The sequence below is a fragment of the Colletotrichum abscissum genome (genome assembly GCF_030869225.1).
Source record: "Colletotrichum abscissum strain IMI 504890 chromosome Unknown Scaffold_102.1, whole genome shotgun sequence".
Taxonomy (NCBI): domain Eukaryota; kingdom Fungi; phylum Ascomycota; class Sordariomycetes; order Glomerellales; family Glomerellaceae; genus Colletotrichum; species Colletotrichum abscissum.
Window position 1 is genome coordinate 1 of NW_026849991.1, and position 20,915 is coordinate 20,915.

The window sequence follows — 20,915 nt, forward strand, 5'->3', positions numbered from 1 at the left end:
GGGGGGGGGGGGCATCACGCGGCCAGCGCCTTGCGACATGTTTGGCCAGTTGTGGCTGATCATTGATGAACGTTGTGTCGTGTCGTTTTGTCCAAGATGGGACCAGAAATCAAGACTCACCGAACAAGGTGAGTGTGACGTCACAGTCACATCCAATATTGTAGGGCGTCCCCCGTTCTCGCCCAACCATCGCTTCAGCCACACGGCAAGCCTCATGGGCTGTCTCCCAACCCGCAAATGAAACCAATCTCTCCTGCCTTAGCTCTGGATGCCCGGTCGGACATTGGTGATTGATTTCAGGACTATTGCGCTTGCTTCTGGTAGCATCGTTTCGTTGTACCGGCGTTGCTAATCTTCATGCAGGCCTCTGAGAGCGCTAAGCGACGCTACCTTACTAGAATGCCGGTATGCAGGCAAGAGCTGGCTCTTCGCTGTTACGTAGGGCCAAGCGCATGTCCGGCGATGGTCCTAGTTTGTGAGATTGAGGCTTGTCGGCTCGATCTGGCGGTGAGTGGATCGCGTCCACGCGTTCGATTGGGGATATGATGTTGTCCAAGACTAGCAATGTGAGCTTCCGTGCCGAGCTTGCCAGTGGAAGACAGCTTGATGGATCATTGTTGAGCCGACCACCGGGAGGCTTGGCTTTCCATTCAAGATGGGATGGAGATGCTTCGCAGAGATGGGATCGTGGCGGAGACTCGGCCGAGACAGCTTTTGGGCCAGGAAAGCCTTTCTCGGCACTTTGTGGGTCCATCGTCGGCTTCTGCTTTGTGGGGTCCCTCGGTAACCCCACAAATTACCGGCCCCGCGGATGTCTCACATGGCCCAAATCTGGGGTTTGAATCTGGGGCTCTGTGGCCATACACCTGTTCCTAGTTCACCTGAGGTTTTAGGAGCTTCAAGGCAGTCTTCAAGTTTTTGAAGCCTCTCAACCACCGTGACCGTTTGCCAAAGATCTTAGTGTCCGAGATACGCCGCCATGAAACCATCCACTTCGAATACCGGCTTTTTCCAGGAACTCCCGGTTCTGCCGAACCAATTCTTCGATGATGCCAGCTTTCAAAGGGCCTTGAGGTGTACGTAACTGACCCAGTAAACTCTTTTCGTCCCATGTTTCTGAACCTATCTAGTATTCCTACCAAAGGATATCATCGAGCGTGTCGAAGTCGACATTGCGCAACTCGGCGAGGATGTGCTATCCGACCAAGTCTTCTCCTGGATTACAGACTCGGAGAAGAACAAGCCGTACTTAAAGGGCAGCGGCCGTGACTCCTTTGGGCGGCCAACATCCGAGCTGGTCGTCGGCGAAGGCTGGCGCAGCTTGCAAGACTTTGGCATTCGAAAGGGCATCGTCGCTACAGGGTACGACGCCTCACTCGGCTCCTCCGCCCGCGTAGTGCAGTTCTTGAGGATTCACTTATGGGGGAGTTCGGCTTCGAACGTCACCTGCCCATCGGCTATGCAAGATGGCGCCGCTCGGCTCCTGCAACTTCACCTATCTAGAGACATCGAACCAACGCAACGAATGGCACTAGAGAATGCTCTTCAACATCTCCTGTCACGGGATCCAACAACTGCCTGGACTAGCGGGCAGTGGATGACGGAGCGAACCGGCGGAAGCGATGTATCCCTCACCGAAACAGTTGCCCAGCACACTCCATCCTCGGAAACGGCGCTGGCAAACGCGGCGGAGAACATCCCTCTAGGCCCGTGGTCAATCTCTGGATTCAAGTGGTTTTCCAGCGCCACCGACTCTGCCATGACCGTCCTCCTTGCGAGGACGCAAAGCGGCATCAGTGCCTTCTTCGCACCAATGAGGCGACACAACCCCACGGCAGTCACAATGACGGGGCGGCCCAAGGGCGCCGCCGGAACGGAGCTGAACGGCGTCCGGATCCAACGACTGAAGAACAAGTCTGGTACGCAGTCGCTCCCCACGGCCGAGCTCGAGCTTGATGGCATGCGAGGGTGGCTCCTGGGCCAGGAGGGCCGCGGCATCAACGAGATCAGCACCATTCTCACGCTCACGCGCATACACTCCGCCGTAGGTGCTGTAGGATACGTGGGCCGAGGATTAGCTATCGCGAGGGCGTACGCCAAAGTCAGACAAGTCGGCGCAGGAAGGGGTCAGCGGATGCTTCTGGCGGAAAGCCCACTACACATGCACACTTTGGCGGAGATGACTGGGGAGTATCACGGTCTCATGCTGCTGACGTTTTTCACGGCATACATTTTGGGACTGGACGAGAATCCTCAAGCGGACGGATCTGGCCTATCGAATGCTCTTGCTGCGATCACGCCAGACCAGAAGCACATTGCGCCCCTTTTGCGCATCCTGACACCGCTCTGCAAGGCATATGTCTGCAAGAAGTCGATCCCGCTGCTGTACAGTTGCATGGAGGCTCTCGGAGGTGTCGGGTACATGCTGAACGAGGAGACCGAGTATCTGAACATCGCCAGACTATACCGTGACTGCTGCGTGCTGTCAATCTGGGAGGGCACTACGGATGTCCTCGCAACGGACTTCTTGCGAGCGTTGAAGCATCCAAAGGGAGGACAAGAGTCCATGGACGCCCTCGATGCTTTCTTTGCCCAAAATCATACGGTAGGAGAGCCCAATGTATGGAAACCGGTAGACTCGTGGAGTGCAGTCAAATCCTCCCTGATGGACAAGTCACAAGCAGATCTCATTGTGGATGCAAGACACATCCTCTGGGCCGTGGCAGAAGCGCTCATTGGCGTGCTGCTCCACGAAGACTATGGGAAAGGCGGAAGCCAAGCAGCATTCGACGTTCTCTCCCGCCATCAAGCTCGCTGTGGTGGTCAGACATTTGGGAGACCGACTCCAGGAACTTCAGATGAGCCGCAGCTTGGCACACAAGACAGACTGGAAAGGAACTTCACCATCGTCTATGGTAGATCGGGCTCAAGCAAAGCGCCTCTCTCAAAGCTCTAGGAGGCTGCAGTTGCCCATATGCAAGAATAATAAAGTTCAACGTGTCATCGTTCAAGCCTGTTGTGAAAGGACGCAAACCATCTCAGGAGATTCCCACGTGGCGTCCCGAAAGGTCCGTGATGTGGGAGACTGGTCTATCCGCCCGATCTACACTAAGTCGATCACCAATCGATCAACGACGGAAAGGACAAAGCCGGCGAGCCGGGGGTCACATCTCCAGACGATGGGCTCGGTCGAATTGCACCTTCAGCCTCGAGAAGAGTGCCTAATACCCAGTATACCATGACTCTCGCACCCACGTTGCTATTTGAGATCGAAGAGGTCCGAGTGCCACGTCCCAAGTCTTAGCTCCCTTGGATCTTTGATCGCTTGCCGGTGGCAGCAACGTGCCAATGGCAACCTCACTAAATAGAGTTTCTGTCCGGGCACCCTCCGATTAGCGTTGCTCGATTTGGATTTCTTCGCAAGGAAGCTATTCTTTGTCCCGCCCGCAAGATCCCCCCATGCTCATTGTCTTATTCGGCTTGGGATCGCCGGAGAGGGGGTTAACCCGGAACTGCAACGAGCTCTTTTTTCTTCCTTATGTGTGAGGGGGGATGCCCTTGGATCGTTCCTCTGAATCGTCTGTCTGCCCTCTTTACTCCACCACAGCTTTCCCATCGATTGTGATTGACCATCCGCCGACCGAGATGCGGATGCTCGCCACAATCAACACGAGATCATGTTGGAGCCAAGTCCAAATGTGCACTTGGAAAAAGACGACAGCTATCTGCCCGAAGTCTGGGTAAGCTCCCCTCTTGTTTCCCCGGCCTACAATCAACACGCCTGGAGCTAATGGGTATTGCTTGGCAGGCCTGGTATGCCATCGGCGTCTTCATAATTCTTCTACGATTCGCAGTTCGTGTCCGTACCGTCGGGATTCGAGGCTTCCGCGGCGACGATTATTTGGCTTTACCTGTGAGTTACTGGAAGAGCACATCTTTCAAAAGTTGGCATTGGTATTGATGCGCTACAGTATCTCGTGTTATACAGCATCAATGTTTACGTAGTCCAAATCTGCTATTACACAGGGGCCAATATCGACATTACTTCAGATGCAGTACCGTCGCTGTCGGATCACGATGTTGCAGTTCTTCAGCTGGGATCGAAATTGGAGTTCATGTCATGGTACACGTACCCTGGTAAGTAATACCTGACGCATCGGAACTTGTTTGAATCATTCGAGATTACTAACGTTAATTAAAGGATGCATCTGTAAGAAGCTTCACCTGCACCCAAGTTGACACTCCGGCCTGACCCGTGACTCTTAGGGGTCTTGAAGTTCACCGTACTTTTCTTCTACAAGCGTCTAACACTCGGAATTCTACGAAGACGGAGTCTTGTCGCATTGTTCTGGATCTGCGGATTATCCTACGTCGTGCTGTGTCTCACCGTGACACTCAGCTGCCAACCGTACGTGGCCCCAATGCCAACCGCGATCGCTTTCCTGACACTTTTGAATAGCTATTCCGACAACTGGCGAATCCGACCTCTACCAGGCCCAGAGTGCACATTTCGACCACAAAACTTCTGGATGCTGCTATGGCTCAACGTTCTAACCGACGCCGCCCTCCTCTCCATCCCCGTCCCGATTCTCTGGCACCTCCGCGTGTCCCTTAGACGCAAGATCGGCGTCGGCATCCTGCTCTCGTCCGGCGTCTTTGTCATTTCGACTGCCATCGTTCGTGCGGTCACGACCTTGGGCGGTGCGCCGTCAGTCATCAACATCAACCGCTGGGGGTTCCGCGAGACCGCCGTCGGACTCATCACCGTCACCTTGCCGGTCCTGAGCCCGCTGTTCACAAGGGCGTTTTGGCGCCGCGGCCCGTATATTCGCGACTACTACGATCGGCTGCGCGGTCCGAGGACGCCTCCTAATAACGCCAGGTTTGGGAACTGGCTGGGGACGATGGTTCTCAAGTACATTGATGAGGAGGAAGGGGATGTATTACGCAGCCCCAGCGCGGCAAAGCAGTTGGAAGAGGCGGGGTACCGAAGGGAATGTGCCGAGCGTGCGGGTTCCTACAGTAAAGGGGATACCTATGAGTTGGAAACGCAGAGCGGCGATACGAGCACGAAAAGCTTGAAAGGCATTGAGACGGTATGAGTGACACAACCGTGGGCACATGGTGGTTGGCGCGTAATTTGGTATTGGAGCATTGAAGCATACCCCATCATGTCTGACTTTGTATATACTGATACCCAAATGGAGCAAAAGGATGGGTTGAGAACTGGAGAGTGTATGTGCAGAAAAGAATGCTGTGCTGGTTTAGCAATGTCATCTTCCGCAACAAGGTCCCAGGTTAAGGGACTGGCTTCTACATAGACTTCCAATAACTAATTGTCTTCCAATTGGATCATGGCAAGTCTTGCGTGCTTGAGGGGAGATCCAAACGATTATATCCTCTCTGCACTTTTCAATCCTGGAGAGAACTCAGATATTGGATGCTGACGACTGCAGAGCCAATATTAGACATGGTTGAGTAGAAATTTCCGCATACGTGCTCGTATGATATAATATCACCCATCTCAGAGGCACGTAGAGCCAAGCAGACTCAGTTTCAGGCGTGACGCCAGAGTGAGATCGTCTTTCTGAGATGTGCTGTGCAGATGAGTTTCAAACCATGGTTCACCAACTCATACGAGCAGAGCAGGAGTTGCAAGGAGTATGAAAAGCTCGCCGAAAACCTCGGTGGCATCTTGGCCAACCGATGATTGAAGCGGTTTATAGGATATAGTTCTCAGAGTACGTACTAACACAGTAGTATCGTTTAAACGAGGTGGTGACATCTCCAGTTGCATGCCCCGCATCCTTCAGCGCTGCCTAGGCCTGTAGCACCTGGAAACTTTCCTCCAAGGTGCTAATACCTTGACTGTCGCGTCCCGTCGCGTCACTCACAAACCCCCACCATCCTCACATCTTGTCTTCACACCCATGACGCCATGCGATTCATGCGATCGCGACCACAATGACCCGACCGGTCGAGGAAAACGCGATAGTAATATCGGATGGCGAGACAGTATCGGAAATCGACGAACCTCAGCATCCTAGCAATAAAGCCCTCGGGAAACGAAAGGTTGACGTCGATTTTGAGGAGAAGGAGGTTTGGGACGCCGATTCCGACTTGGAGCTCCCCAAGCCCAAGAAACAGAGGGGGCGGCGAGCCGCAACTGACAAGGGAAAGAAAGATAAGGCGAAGGGCAAGGGCCGTCCATCCAAGAAGAACGGAGTAGTCAAGATCGATGGTACCGAAGAGGAGGACGATCTAGATGTTGCGGAAGCGCCCGACTATTTGAAGGAGCGAAGGAAACAATTCGACCACACCCGGGAACGACTGCAGGAAGCAGGACTGTTGCTACCACCGGACTACTCAGACGTTGTATTCTCCGAAGACGATCGACCGGAAAACCTCGAGCGGCGTCCACATTTCGACGAGAGCACCAAGATCAAGCCCTGCAGGCCGTACGAAGATGTCGAGCTCGAGTATTCGGCAGGTATAATACCGGCGTCTATCGCGCAGTACTTGCGTGAGTACCAGATCGTTGGTGTCAAGTTCCTGCACCGTCTGTTCGTCTACCAGAGGGGAGGGATTCTCGGAGATGACATGGGCCTCGGCAAGACTGTCCAGGTTGCGACGTTCCTTACGGCAGCTTTTGGCAAAACCGCCGATGAGCGGGACAAGAAGCGGCTCAAGAAGATCCGTGATGTGTCCGGTCGCTGGTATCCGACCGTTCTGATCATCTGTCCAGGCTCCATCATTGAGAATTGGAAGAATGAGTTGACTCGCTGGGGATGGTGGAAGGTCGACGTTTTCCACGGCGCGGGAAAAGAGGACGTGCTGTCCGCTGCCAGAGCAGGCCGGATAGAGATCATGATAACGACCTATTCGACGTACAAGAACCACAAGAGCTTGGTCAACACCGTCAAGTGGGACGCGGTTGTCGCCGACGAATGTCACCAAATGAAGGAAAGGAGCTCCGAGGTCACCAAAGCAATGAACGACGTGAATGCGCTGTGTCGCATCGGCTTGACAGGTACAGCGATCCAAAACAAATACGAGGAACTGTGGACTCTCCTGAACTGGACCAACCCTGGCCATTTTGGCACACTATCGGAATGGAACACCACCATCACCAGACCTTTGACACGGGGTCAATCCCACGATGCGACTCTGAACCAGTTGCGGGACGCTCGAACTACCGCTAGGAAGCTCGTCACGAATCTGCTCCCGGGCTTCTTCTTGCGCAGAATGAAGACACTGATCGCTCACCAGCTGCCCAAGAAGAGCGACCGAGTCGTCTTTTGCCCTCTCACGGACCAGCAGCAGGAAGCGTACAAGAACTTCATCAGTAGGCCTGATGTCGAACTTCTGCGCACCCTGTCCGACCCATGTGAATGTGGCTCCGGCAACAAGCAAGGCTGGTGTTGTCGCAAGACTCTTGACGATGGTACGGGGTGGCAGTCCATCATCTTCCCCTGCGTGACGACCTTGCAGAAACTGTCGAATCACCTCACCCTTCTAATTCCGGCTACGGGAAACGAGCAAGACGACAAGCACAAAAGAGAAATGCGCACGCTACAGACTTGCTGCCCAGACACGTGGAAATACCTCTACCAAAATAGAGACGCGATCATGAACCTGGCTAACCCGGAATTTTGCGGCAAGTGGAAGGTCTTGAAGAAGCTCCTCAAGTTCTGGCATGACAGCGGCGACAAAGTATTGGTCTTCTCGCACAGCGTTCGCTTGCTTCGCATTCTTCAGCATCTCTTCCACAACACCAGCTACAGTGTCACATATCTGGACGGGTCGATTAGTTACGAGGACAGACAAAAGGCTGTGGATGACTTTAACTCTGACCCGACTCAGTTCGTCTTCTTGATCTCGACCAAAGCTGGTGGCGTTGGTTTGAACATCACTTCTGCGAACAAGGTAGTCATTGTCGATCCTCATTGGAATCCGTCATACGATCTCCAGGCCCAAGATCGAGCATACCGTATCGGTCAAGTTCGGGATGTTGACGTCTTTCGGCTTGTCTCTACCGGAACCATTGAGGAGATTGTCTACGCGAGACAGATTTACAAGCAGCAGCAAGCAAACATTGGCTACACAGCTTCATCCGAACGACGCTACTTCAAAGGTGTCCAGCAGGACTCTGAGCGCAAAGGCGAGATCTTTGGGTTGGAGAACCTCTTCACGTACCGCGAGAACCAGCTTGTGATCCGCGACATTGTCAACAAGACCAACATCGCCGAAGCGAAAGCCGGGAGCGGTATCGCAATGACCACCGTCGACATGGAGAAGCTCGCCAAGGAGGAAGGCGAGGAGCTGGGCAAGGTGAAGCTGGAGGGTGCGGCGGACGCGTCGGAAGACGGGGACATGGGCCAGCTCGCAGCTTTCCTCGCCGCAAAAGCTGGTGGCGAAAAAGCAAAGAATCAACAGGCCAAGAGCGACGCCGTCCAGGCTATCCTGTCTTCGGCAGGCGTCGAGTACACGCACGAGAACTCGGAAGTGATTGGCACGTCCAAGATTGAGGAACAGCTCTCGCGCAAGGCGGAGATGGCCGCCAGCTCCGATATCGAAGGGGAGGGCGACAGCGCGCTGTTTGCGGATAGTCAGGTATTTGACGCGCAGGCGCAGAAGCTGAAGGGTTTCTCTTATGTTTACAATCCGCCAGAGGACGCCATGCGACGGCAATTCTGCTCCATGGCGCGCGAGTTCGGGTTCGCGACGGCTACGGAGTTTGCGCTGGTCGTCGGGAGCTGGACGCAGGCGCAGAGGCGGAATTGCCTGGAATCCTTCTACAAGATTCGCGAGGGCAAGTTGTTGGCGGAGGAGACTGTCAAGGCGGAGACGCAGGCGGAGGAGGCGGCTGTGAAGGAGGAGGTTAAGGCCGAGGTGAAGGATGAGCCTGGGACTGTGGTCAAGGTGGAGGCTAAACAGGAGAACCTGATGATTGATGACAGCAGCACGGAGACGGAAGAAGAGGACGTCAAGAAGGAAGACGACGCGGAGAGGAAGTCGACGGTTGAGGTCGAGAACGGCGGTGGTCCCAAGCGGACGCCGATTTTCATCTACGACAGTGATGATGATGAGCTTTGATGGCGTTTAGGCAATGGCTATGAGATACCCCACGGCGTTTAGGATCTTTAGAAATATCTATCAAGAGTAATAGAGATGGGCTTCACAGCCTCGGTATCAAGGGTCCCAGTCATGCAACCCCCTTCTCCCTCTCCCGGTCTAGACAATCTAGCCCCTGCTTGAGCACTACTTTCAAAAACATCTTCACTTGCAATTTGATGGTTGTCCCAGTCCCGCTGTGAAGAGTACCATTTCAGCAATAGAACCTCGTCTGGATCTAGCAGAATACTGAGAGACACCATATACTTGTCACGGCTGTCTTGTCGCCGCCATTACCAGCAAACCGTCTCCCCCAAAGACGCATACCGTAGAAAGAAACAAGAGGCCCGAGACGTACAATCTTTGGTGTCCTTGTCGTGAGTATTGACGCTTAGGAGACAGGTGAGAGTGGCATCGTTGCCGCTATACATTATTCACGACAACAACCTCAGTAGTTCGCAAATGTCTCACTTGTGAGTCCATTTGCGGTATGACAAGGAATTGTGCAATGGTGATAGCTGATCGGCCTAGCTGGCCCTCTTCAGTCAACTACATACCCCAGATGGCAAAGTGGACTTTGACGGCACTCATGGGAAGGGTGAGTGTTTTCGTCTTTTAGAGGAAGGTGCCTTCGATTCGAACAACCCCTGTACGCGCGCGCGCGTGTGTGTGTGTGTGTGTGAATAGCGAGCCATTACCGCGCGAGTCTGAACGAGGCCGAGATAATCACCGCGACGATAATCGGACCGGAATCTCGGAAACCGATGTTTCTCCACAGAGAGGAGGGGAGGGTACGAAGTACCTGATCCGTAAGGTAGCTTATGCAAATACCAGCAGATGCACCTCGCTCTCTCTCGCGCGCGCGCGCGCAGTGCACATGCTGGATGCAGCTGGCTGCTGGGCTAGGTGGCCCGGGATCGCAAAAAGCACGTCAACTGGCATCGAGCTCTGTCATTGGTTGCGCCGTCCGATCTAAGCTGCTCGTTGACGAAGCTCGTTGCAAGGATTTTGGGGGGGGGGGGGGGGGGGGGGGTGGGGGGGGGGGGGGGGCGGGTAGGGCGAGGTCAGGCGTCGGACAGGAATAGAGCGTGGGGGTCGGTGTGTGGGGGTGTGGGGGCGGGGGGGTGGGGGGGGGGGGGGGGGGGGGGGTGGGGGGGGGGGGGGGGGGGGGGGGGGGGGGGGGGGGGGTTTCCCGAAGCTCTTTTGCGACAAGTTTCTTTGCGCCGACTTCTTTCGCAACGCGGGAGCTATAGGATGGTGGGCAGCGGAGATCAGGTAAAACCAGAAGGGTCAGGTAGATGGGAGTAACCGTAGAAGACGTTAATAATCGTCTCGGGGGACACATATGCTGAAAATAGGGCTGACAATGTTGCAATCTTTTTGTTGAGAAGTGAGTTAGTTGTTGCCCAGCCCTTTGTTTGCTCCAGGTCCGGTCCGGGAAACAACGCAGTTGCATTAGGTTAGAGGTGTCAGATGCAGGGATGAACTCTATGATAAGTTGCCGTGTTTATGTGTTTTGCCGTATTATTTCTGAGCAATACACGAGTGTACACCGGAAAGTCTATGACTCTCACACATTGGCAAAGCCGGAAGTCATGGGAAAGCGACCCCTCTTTTATGAACATGGGCAATTTCTTATTGTGCCATGTTAATCCATGCGAGACAACAGAATAGAAGATGCTAAGAACGGATACGGATAGTTCTCATTCATTCGCTCCACGCCCTTGTGTCGCAAACTACACCAACCACCATGGACGAGTCACCCTCTCTCTGACCACCACCTACCTAGACAGAGTTCAGGTTGAGTGGAGGACCCAAAGAGGAGTAAGTCCGAATCTCTCCGGCCCGCTCTCCTTACGGGGTACCTCTTTTGCTATCTGTCTCCGTTTTGTTTTGTAAGCAATCTCAGCGGTAATAGTGTTTTCCCCAGGCTGTTCAGGTACGTGCTCTCGGGCATCCGCGATTTTCCAAAGAACGATGGCGTCATCGATATGACGGCCGATCGGACTCAGTCGCTGTTTATCAGCGATTTCTCTCTTCCAACCCCCCCGGTTCAGCCTAGGACCGTGAGCCACGACCAGGAGGCAGGCCCGGCGAAGACTCCGTGAGGTGGAGGGGACCTATTTTGGCAAAAAGTTCCCTTCAGGTCCTTTTGGGCGTGTCCAATACCACATCGTTGGGATGACTCGTGGTCCGTTCGGGGCTTTTATTTTGTTGCTCTGCTTGCGCTTTGCTACTTTTTTTCTTTGTATCCGTAATCCCGTAACGAGAATAGCTAGCTGATGGAGGAGAAGGAGGGACGGGAAGCTGAGGTACCTTTGACTAAACACTAAATTAGCAGTTGCCATTGAGTACTACTTTGCATTCCCGTGAAAATGCTAATCTCGTGAATCGACTTTTTCCCTTTCCCGTTCCCTTCCCTCATCTACCTTTCTCTTTTCCTTTCCTTCTCCTTCTTCTCTTGTCTCTCTCCCTCCCATACTCCTGCTTGACATCACTGAGGAAGCTTGACGACGACGGACACCGAACGCCAACAATCGCAAAGGAGCAACGCGATTCCGCAGAAAGAAGCTCACCAGGTAATTCTATCCCGGTGATTCCGACAGAAGCTGCTGGCCATTCGAGAGAGAGCGTGTTATCTCGATACCTACCCCGCCTCCACCATCGGAATCTGCCCCGCCAGATTCGCACGCACACTCACATACGCACGCGCGGCGCGCATACATACAGGGCAAACAGTCGCAGAAGATAAGGTCTCTCTGAAAAAGTGAGGCTAAAGTCGCAATCGTGGCAATCATCACCGACACCACCACTCCCACCACTGCCGCCAATATGTCGGACGGGAAACGCGCCGTAGAGTCGGACAAGGGTCTGTGATCCCTTTTCTTTTTGCGCCTTTACACCTCTCTTGTCACAACGCAAGATAACATGAGACTGGAACATTGTTTCCTCTTGGTTCCTCCGCCATCTCACTTGCTTTCTCAAAGGCCAATGCTCCCAACGCTGTCGCCATTGTCGCAAACGATGAAATTTCCCCTACGAGCACCAAAAAGCTAACCGCAACACACAGTCTGGACGACCCTCATCACCAACCTCGACTACCTCTCAGGCCTCCTCACCCTCAACCACTCCCTCATCAAGTCCGGCTCAGCCTACCCCCTCGTCGCCCTCTACACAGACACCTTCCCCGCCGAGGGCCTCGCCGCCCTCGAGCGCCGCGGGATCCCCGCCCAGCGCATCGAGTACCTCCTCCCGACAAAGGGCCGCGACTACTCCAACGACCCGCGCTTCTACGACTGCTGGAGCAAGCTCTCCCCCTTCTCCCTGACGCAGTACTCCCGCGTCGTCCAGCTCGACTCGGACATGCTCGTCCTGCGCAACATGGACGAGCTCATGGAGCTCGAGCTCGACGACGGCGACTTCGCCGCCGAGCAGACCCCCGGCGCCGCCATCGGCGGCGGCAGCCCCCCAAAGAGCCCGACGCTCGACGACCTGGCCGTCAAGAACCCGAGCACCCGCGTCTTCGCCGCCGGCCACGCCTGCGTGTGCAACCCGCTCAAGAAGCCGCACTACCCCCCCGACTGGACGCCCGAGAACTGCGCCTTCAGCACGCAGCACGCCGACCCGGACGCGGCGCAGCACACGGGCCCGGACCCCGTCACGGCCTCCCCCCTGGGCTTCATGAACGGCGGCCTGCAGGTCGTGAACCCGTCCGAGGCGCTGTTCCGGCAGATTGTGAAGCACATGGAGCAGGGCGCCATGGACATGGACTTCGCCGACCAGAGCCTGCTGTCGGATCTGTACCGGGGCCGGTGGGTGGCGCTGCCGTACGTGTACAACGCGCTCAAGACGCTGCGGTGGGACGGGGTGCACGGGGAGATTTGGCGGGACGAGGAGGTGAAGAACGTGCATTACATCTTGGCGCCCAAGCCGTGGGACGAGATTGATGCCGTGACGGGGGAGTGGACGGGGACGGAGGAGAGCCATCGGTGGTGGGTTGACTTCAACCGGGAGAGGAAGGCGATCGAGATTGCCCAGGGGGTCGATGATAAGTTTTGAGAATTGCAAAGTGTGACATCGGTACGGGGAGTTAATGATGGGAAGAAGACCGTCTTGTTGCCTTGATGGCTCTTATTGGTTTTGATATTTATTGTGCTGTTCAGATTTCTGAGAATTTGTTTGGGATAACCGGCCATGAGTAATGGGGCTCATTAGATACATGTCTTCGTCGACGACAGGTTTTGCAAAATATAATACCCGGGGTATTGATCGCATTCTGAAAAGCACATTGACCGGGGCTGATTTGTTTATCAACGAGACTCAATCTCCTCCTGGCTGTTGATGGCTCAACCTTCATACAACCGTACATCATAGTCACAGCAAATTTGACGATACTTCATCTCACTGTTCCCGCGACATCCATCATTCCATGTTGACGCCTCAAGAACCCGACTCGCAGTAAGAGTAGATACACTCCATCCTCGGACTCTCTCAAAATGACAAAATACTGCCCAAGTTCAAAGCTTTCCTCATCACCTTGGAAGGATATCTCTCACTTCTTCAATAAACGTATGATTATCAACACCCTACAGGAACTACATTGATTCAAAAGACAGTCTACAACCCTCTTTTCGCTCCAACTGCTTTCCCCCTTCTCCCTCCACGAACAACAAAATCCAAAAACCTTTCCCATTCCCGATTCCCCCAAATCCCCAGGCTGAATCAATGACAAAAAGAAAGGGAGAGAGACCTAGACTGATGATGATGACCAGTTCACGATAGCAACCTGTTTGATCTCTGCAGTTGAAAAATGAAAGTCCTCCTTCGCCAGTCTATGATGCGGTCTCATGCGGTCGTATTGGACTTGTTGTCTGACGGTAACGCCGCAAATGATTTCAATAAACAATTGGAAAAAAGGAGTTGGTAGTGAAAAAAGCCCCGAATGCCTAATTCCTGGTATCTGGTGTATGTAATGCGTGTGCATTTCTTGTAAAGAAAGAATCTCCACACTAGTCTTTAATGCCTCTTGTATTTCTAACGGCAGAGTTAGTAAAGACATCTTGACAAAGATATAACGCGGTTTAAGGTGACTCACCTCCTCGGCTCTCCGCCTGTTCTGCGGGTCCAGGCTATTCGTCGCGCCCATGAGCGTCTGTCCGATGGCCTTGGTAGCTCCAATGGCCGGCCGGAAAATAATGGTAGGCGCCCGTTTCAATACGGCCTTGGCGAGACCTTGCGCGCTTGAGCTATCCATCACCTCGCCCGGAACCGCAATGATGGCATCGCGGGCCATGTTCAAGTCTCTTGTTAGGCTCGAGTAGCCCCCGCGCAAGCCCTGAATGACACCGGTGGGCTGATCCGCGTACAGAGAGATCTGCTTCTTCTCTTCTGGATCGAGATCAGCCTCTTCCCACGTGTTGTCAGTCTGGGGTTTGTTGAGGAGGCCCTCGGCGCCCTGCAGTGCATATTGCGTTCCGATGGCCAATTTGGCTCCGAATTTGACCATCTCAGTGCCGGTGGTGCGAGCAAACGCCGCTGCACCCTTTCCAAGGCTTCGAACGATGCGTCCGTCTTTCTTGTACTCCTTGATGGGAACCTCGATGAGCTCCTTGAATCCACTACCAATGTTGACAATGCCTCTCACTGGCGCGAGACCTGCAAGAACACCAGCCAACTGAGTGCCCTTGACGTCCGGCATCCAGATGTCATTGAGGATCTTGCCCATTCTGTCAAAACCAGAAACACCATAGATAATGGTGTGTCTCAGTGTCAGACGTGCTTCGTCCAAGATGATAAAGTTCATGAACTCCGTAGTTCGGCCCGATTTAAGGCCTGCATAGTCGACTCGCTTGGGCTTGAAGTCCAGCTTGACGGGAATGTCGTGAACCTCGACTCTCTGGAGGAACGGTACATCGCTTGTCGAACTGTGGACGGGGGCGCTGTCGTCCTTGAACTCGAAGAATCTCGTAATGAAGTCGAGCGCATCTTGGTCAACATGGAGTCGAAGTGGCAACAGAGTGACTCTCAGAACCATCTCTGAAGCTGCAAGATCCGGCTGCGGCTTGACGGTTAGCAATTCAAGGTGGGCCATGCTGGTGCCCATCTCCCGTTCGCCGGCGTCTTGGTCATAGGTTGCAAACTTCTTCCAGGTAGAGGTTGGGACGTGGTCAAATACATCCAGAGTCTGGATCCGTACATCAATAGAACTCTGAGTCTCGCCAGAGTCGGGCGGGAAGGCAATCAGATCAACATTGACTCCCTGCAACTCGAACGTGATCTTGTGGTGCTTGCTCCGGTTCAATCTCAATCTCTTCTTAGGCCTAGCTGCTCCCGTTCGGCCGGTCGTAGTTGTGAAGGCTGTTGTGGCGAGAGACTCGGTCTCCGTGGCGTTGTCATTCAACTCCTGGTTGACCATCTGCGCGAGCTCTCGGGGATCTTGTTTTGTGGAGATGCCGATGTAGATGGAGTTGAAGAGGAAATCCCCAATTACTGTCTCATCTTCCTCGGCATCGTCTTCAAAAACAGCACGCTCTGATCTGCGGCGACGTTCGTAGGCCTTATCCTCAACATCTCGTACAGCCTTGGAGATGACATCGCGTGTGCGTTCCCAGTCGTATCCGTCGAACAAGTTCCAAATGACGTGCACGTCGCGGACCGAAACTCGAAGTGGGCTTTTCTTAACAAGCTCCTTCGGCGCTTGGTCATAGCTGTTCTTCGATGAGTTCCAAACCTGGGCTCTACCGTCGGTCTCGGGGCCCTTATCGAAGAAATTCTCGTGTATCACCAGGTCGCTGCCGTCATCGGAATGGTGTGATGCACTTGCATTGAAACTCGTAAGCAAGACCCCATCATGTGTATCTTGAGTCGTTGTAGCATTCGATGTGATGGAGCCCTCGGCGTCGAAGAGGGGCTCCGAGGGGCCGGCGTCCTCATAGTATCTTGAGTCAATTTGTAATGGGCTGCCATCGCCTGACATATCGTCTTCATCACTGCCCCCGAGCTCCTGAGCGAGCTCAAAGTCTTTGTCAAAGTCATAATCACCTTCTGCTCGCCCAAAAGCCTCGGCAGAAATCGAAGCCAAGAGGTCCTGGACAGGGACGACTGAGGTGCGATACTTGTTTTCCTTGCTCGGTGGAGTAGGTGGCGTCAGCGCGTTGGCCAAAGTGATGAGGGTCTGGGTCGAATCGGCGCATGTCTCCAGTACAAGTAGATCATCACGGAGTTCGACATCGACATGTTTTTCACCATCGTCACGGCTTTCCGACACCTTGACGACTGCCTTTGCAGATGAGATGTAGCAGATGCTCACGTAGCCTTGAGAAACGAGTCGCGAGACCTGTTGGGAAGACATATCCGCAGACTGCCGACGATTTACGGTAGAACTCGCTCCTATATTAGTAACGTCATCAATGAGCAAGATCGAGGCCTTATTGAGATCCAAATTGGCCGTGGTATCCACGTCTTTTGGAAGAACCACTTGGAGCCGAGCATCAGTCAGGGCGATGAGGAGTTTCGAGGGCAGCCCCAGCGGGTTCAGACCAATCAAACAATCGCGGAAGACCAAGTCGACCGTCATAGGCTTACTATTCGGTCGGGCAGGGTCAGTCACGCAGGCGGGTTGAGGCTTCTTGCCGGTCAAGGCAGAGTGTGCTTGTTCGCCGAGATTGGCCACAGAGGCAGCAAGGCTGGCCTCGAAATCCTGTGGTGTAGCATCCTCCCCGAGTCCAAGGACGTCCATGATCGTCGGCACCCGATAGTCGACTGTAATATCGCGCATCTTGATTTTGATCACCGGCTCCATTTCGTCTCCTATCATGCGTACCATGAGGACGGGGCCTTGGGGGAGCGTTCCCGGCGGCAATGTTGTTGAAGAGCTCACGAGTTCTTCTCGGTGGTTGCGATCCACGGAGATGGCATGGATGCCGAATGCCACCAGCGAGGGGACCGTAATCTGAGCGACTTCGAAGTTCTTCAGGTTCGCATTGATCATGCCGAGCTTGCCGCCCAAATCGATGACCGCACCGAGCTCCTTGACCTCAGCCAGAAGCAGGATGCCTGGCCTGTCATCTTCTGGGAGATATTTTGCAACGGTCGCCAGTCGGGCAACCTCTTCGCCCAGCGCGGGGAGGCAGTTCAGTTGATGTATGCGATCGACCCTTACGTTCAACTGGTCGAAAGTCACCCGCAGAACCCCGCCCTTGCGCCTTTGTCGTAGGAGCGTGTCCACCATGATTTCGTCATCGCCCTGGTCGAACTTGACCTTGGACGGGATGATGAGTTCGAGGAGCCTTTCGAGGTCCTTGTCCTTTGGCGTCGCAAGGTACTCGAAGCGTACACCTCCAATTTCGGCAGAAATGGGCGGTTCTGCTCGGGAATTCCTGATATATGGCCCTGCCAAACGCACTTTGCTGATTGCGAAACCGATTCCCAAATCTCGGCTTACCATCTTGACTGCGCTCGTCTCCAAACCAACACTGCACTCTCTGCCCTTCAGTTCCAGATTGAAGCCACCTATTCGCATATCAATCTTGTTTTCTGCTGAGGCCGACTTGTCGTCCGGGTTGATTGGAGCATCAAATCGAACTCCTCGAGGCTTGGGGGGTGGTTGTACTGGTGCTCTGACGGACGGTGACGCATTCGATGACATTGAGGAGCTCATGTTGAGGAAACTGCTCAAGCCACCAAACCAACTGAATGTCTCGTCCAGTCTTTGCAAATCGAGATGTATCAGTAATGGCAAAGTAGTTACTTCAGTCCGTGTTGATATGGCTGACTTGACTACCTTCACAGTCACGTCAGAGCCGGCTGAAGGAAACTTGTCCATAACAGAGGCCCTCATCTGGAGGTTCTGGTCGAATGAGATGATATCGTCTCTTGCATAGCCGAAGCGGAACTTTTCGAGATCCACGGTTGTTTCAAGGCCCTTTTTCGATGACTTGAGTGATATGTTAAGTTTATCAAGCTCCGTTCGAAGGAGAATTTCGGGTTGCATCTGCAAATTGGGAGAGCCCAGTATTCTCTCGGCTGTATCAGCAACACCACCCAGTTGGTGAAGAAAATGCAGTGAAATCTTTTCAAACACAATGTTGATATCGGGCATCGTCGATTCTTGCTGCGGCTTTGCAGCCGTCTTTAGAGCGGGAGCAGGACTGTCTTTACTCTTCAATGCGTCCAGCAACTTTCCAGCTACGACCGCAAGCAGATATGCCAGTGAAGCGTCGAATCTGATTTCCAAAGGCGATAGAAGAACCTCTAACGCCCTATCATCATCTGGCTCGGTGAAGTGAAGGTCGGTTGGCGTTGGCGCGAAGCCCGACCTCGACGCTGACGGAGGGGAATAGACGGAGAACGCTCCAGGAAGTTGAGGCGCGACTGATCTCGCCAAGCCAGGTGACCCCGGTGTTTGGCTCAGGACGGAGGCTTGGGCGTCGGCTGGCACATGTACATGCTGGTGCAGCGATGGAACGTAGAGGGAAATGTTTTGTAGCGAAACCAGTTCTTTGACCAGTCTCGTGGGTCCTCTTGGGGTTGCCACGTCGTCTGCCGGTGCTGGCGCGTCTTCGAACTCATCCCGTTCTCGTGTGGAACTCGCCGGTAGGGGCTCCTTTGCGTCCTCGAATCTAAGATCCGGCTGATCTGCCGGAGGCGGCGATTGAGACCTCTGCGATGCCGGCGCATCCATATTGTCGAGAGGGTTTGACTCCGGAATGCTCGGAGCAGCTTCGAATGCTGGTGGAGTTTGTTGTCTCGGCACAGGGCTCAACTTTTTGAGCTTGGGTGACGCCTCTGGGCTCGAATCCGCATCCCACCCTCCTGGCATCCGCGATCCAGTTGGCTCGGCCTGCGAAAAGGCACTCATGTACATACTCTCAGCTTCTTCGTGGGTGAATACGTGAGATTGTGCCAGATCATCGACCTCGCCGGAGCTCGAACTCTGAGAGGCTGCAACAGATTGTTGTAACGCCTCGGTAGGTGCAAAATAACCCACGTCATTTAGCATGTCATTGTCTGCTGATTGTAGCGACGGCTCTGACCTCGCTTCTCTTTGAAAACTGGCCCACGGGACAGGCTCATCTTCGTCTCCTTGGATAGTGGACTGAGATAGTGGAATGTGTCTCTGAGGGGAAAAGTCTTGATATATCGATGCCCTGGGCGTTGTCGGCTCCTCCTCTTCTGCTTGTTCTTCTGGTTGACTCGAGAAATCATACGGAATATTAAAGGCTTCTTCGCTGTCCTGTAGTAGCGCATCGTCAACCTCAGACAAATCTGCTGAATCGGACAGGAAGCTCTCCTGCATGGTTGGTCGGAAGGTGCTGTGCCTCGATGCTGAGGTGCGCTCGCTGAAAGATGGTGATTGAGAAATGGATGGCGATGAGACGGACGGAGAGCGTGCAAACTGCGAGAAGACGGTCGCCTCTGAAATCAGATAGGCCCGTATCTTCGATAGTGCAATGTGCCGCTTCCCATCTTTCGGCACAATCGTCGGCGCACCTTCGTCGTTGTGCGCCTCCGCGGTAACACCTTCAACGTCTATGCGATCTAACGCGAGCTGAAAAGTGACGAGCTCCGGCGTTGTCGAGGTCGGCTCGAGGGGAACTTCGACGTCCATTTGAAACGTGACCCCTCGGATGCGCACTTGGATGCGGTCGACGATGCCCTGAAGGAACCCGGCCAGAAAACCCGGTAAAGACAACGGCTGCCCTGTACCGAACTGGCTCCCGTCATCGCTCATCGAGCTTTCGCTCATTGTGGAACCGCCTAGATCCTGTGTCTCGGCTGCAAGAGCATCCTCCAGCCTCTTCTTCTCTTCGGCAAGTTTTGCATCTTTGAGCGCCGCATCTTCGTTCAGAAACGACTGCGCAAGGTTGACCGTGTTCGGTAGGCCTTGAGCATCGTCACTCCTCGCCGCGGCCTTTGTCTTTTTGTCATCGCCGAGAGTCGACACCTTCAATCGGACGTCAACACCATCGATTTCGATAATGATAGGGCTCGTGTAAAAGTCGACCGGAATGGTAACGTTGAGTTTCAGCACTTTGGCTTTCTGGACCTGGAACGAAGCGGGGAGCTGGAGAAGTCGTTCAAGTTTCTAGAGGCGTACACAGGATCTTGTTAGCCCTCCGGCTTTGGGCATGGCACCTTACATCAAGTGGCTGACTGCAGTACGGGACATACCTTGAGGCGCACTCCAACATCCTTGAACTCTGCCGTTGTTGTCCTGCCCAGCGCAAACTGCAAGTTTTCCATATCCAGCGTCTCCTCGTCTAGCAGTTCCAGACGCCGGAGGGCGTAGATGAGTAGGCGCTTCGACAGTGTCGAGCTTCTGAAGCTCTGGAATATCGTCGCCATGTTGAGCTCGGTGATCGCGACCTTCGGCGGGTTGCTCGCTGGGGGGGAGAAGAGCGACGGTATTGGCTTATCGATCGATCGGCTTGGAGGTCTCGGAGGAGTAAGGTAGGAAGGAGGAGGATGGCCTCTGCAAGTTACAATAGGTTGGCCGGAATGTGGTCCTTAGGCTGCGGAAAGTAGGAATACGCTGGTCTTTGGAGCGAGTTCGGAGGTCAATAGGCTGCGGTTCACCGGGCATGGGTAATGCAGGCTGCGATCGCCGTGTTATCAGAAGACACCCTGCCCAAGGCGGGGACGTAGTTCATGATGTGCTGGTCATCCAAAGAAAGGTTTCGCTACTAAGGAGGTTCGGATGTCGAGATAGATCGTAAATGGAGTTGTAACTAGGTACAAGTGAGGAGGCAAAGGCCGACAAGGGCCGGAGAGGTGGAATGAAAGAGGTTGGAAATGTACAA

The 20,915-nt window shown here is 54.0% G+C and overlaps 5 protein-coding genes across 5 annotated transcripts; 4 read left to right on the top strand and 1 right to left on the bottom strand.

Annotated features, from left to right (window-relative positions):
• Positions 1-979: 979 nt before the first annotated feature.
• Positions 980-2,956, top strand: CABS01_16480 (uncharacterized protein; the record flags this gene model as incomplete). The annotated part of the gene is made up of 2 exons (XM_060549810.1): positions 980-1,076; positions 1,131-2,956. 2 exons carry the CDS (start codon positions 980-982, stop codon positions 2,954-2,956), a joined length of 1,923 nt encoding a protein of 640 aa, XP_060405479.1.
• Positions 2,957-3,677: 721 nt separating this feature from the next.
• Positions 3,678-5,102, top strand: CABS01_16481 (uncharacterized protein; the record flags this gene model as incomplete). The annotated part of the gene is made up of 6 exons (XM_060549811.1): positions 3,678-3,740; positions 3,809-3,913; positions 3,972-4,137; positions 4,202-4,210; positions 4,267-4,408; positions 4,460-5,102. 6 exons carry the CDS (start codon positions 3,678-3,680, stop codon positions 5,100-5,102), a joined length of 1,128 nt encoding a protein of 375 aa, XP_060405480.1.
• An 862-nt stretch (positions 5,103-5,964) lies between these two features.
• Positions 5,965-9,096, top strand: CABS01_16482 (SNF2 super family protein; the record flags this gene model as incomplete). Its single annotated transcript, XM_060549812.1, has 1 exon — positions 5,965-9,096. One exon carries the CDS (start codon positions 5,965-5,967, stop codon positions 9,094-9,096), a length of 3,132 nt encoding a protein of 1,043 aa, XP_060405481.1.
• A 2,850-nt stretch (positions 9,097-11,946) lies between these two features.
• On the top strand, positions 11,947-13,173 carry CABS01_16483 (glycosyl transferase family 8; the record flags this gene model as incomplete). The annotated part of the gene is made up of 2 exons (XM_060549813.1): positions 11,947-11,983; positions 12,185-13,173. The coding sequence occupies 2 exons, from the start codon at positions 11,947-11,949 to the stop codon at positions 13,171-13,173; spliced, it is 1,026 nt and encodes a 341-aa protein (XP_060405482.1).
• A 957-nt stretch (positions 13,174-14,130) lies between these two features.
• Positions 14,131-20,460, bottom strand: CABS01_16484 (ATG C terminal domain-containing protein; the record flags this gene model as incomplete). Its single annotated transcript, XM_060549814.1, has 3 exons — positions 14,131-14,148; positions 14,210-20,200; positions 20,287-20,460. The coding sequence occupies 3 exons, from the start codon at positions 20,458-20,460 to the stop codon at positions 14,131-14,133; spliced, it is 6,183 nt and encodes a 2,060-aa protein (XP_060405483.1).
• Between the last annotated feature and the right edge of the window lie 455 nt (positions 20,461-20,915).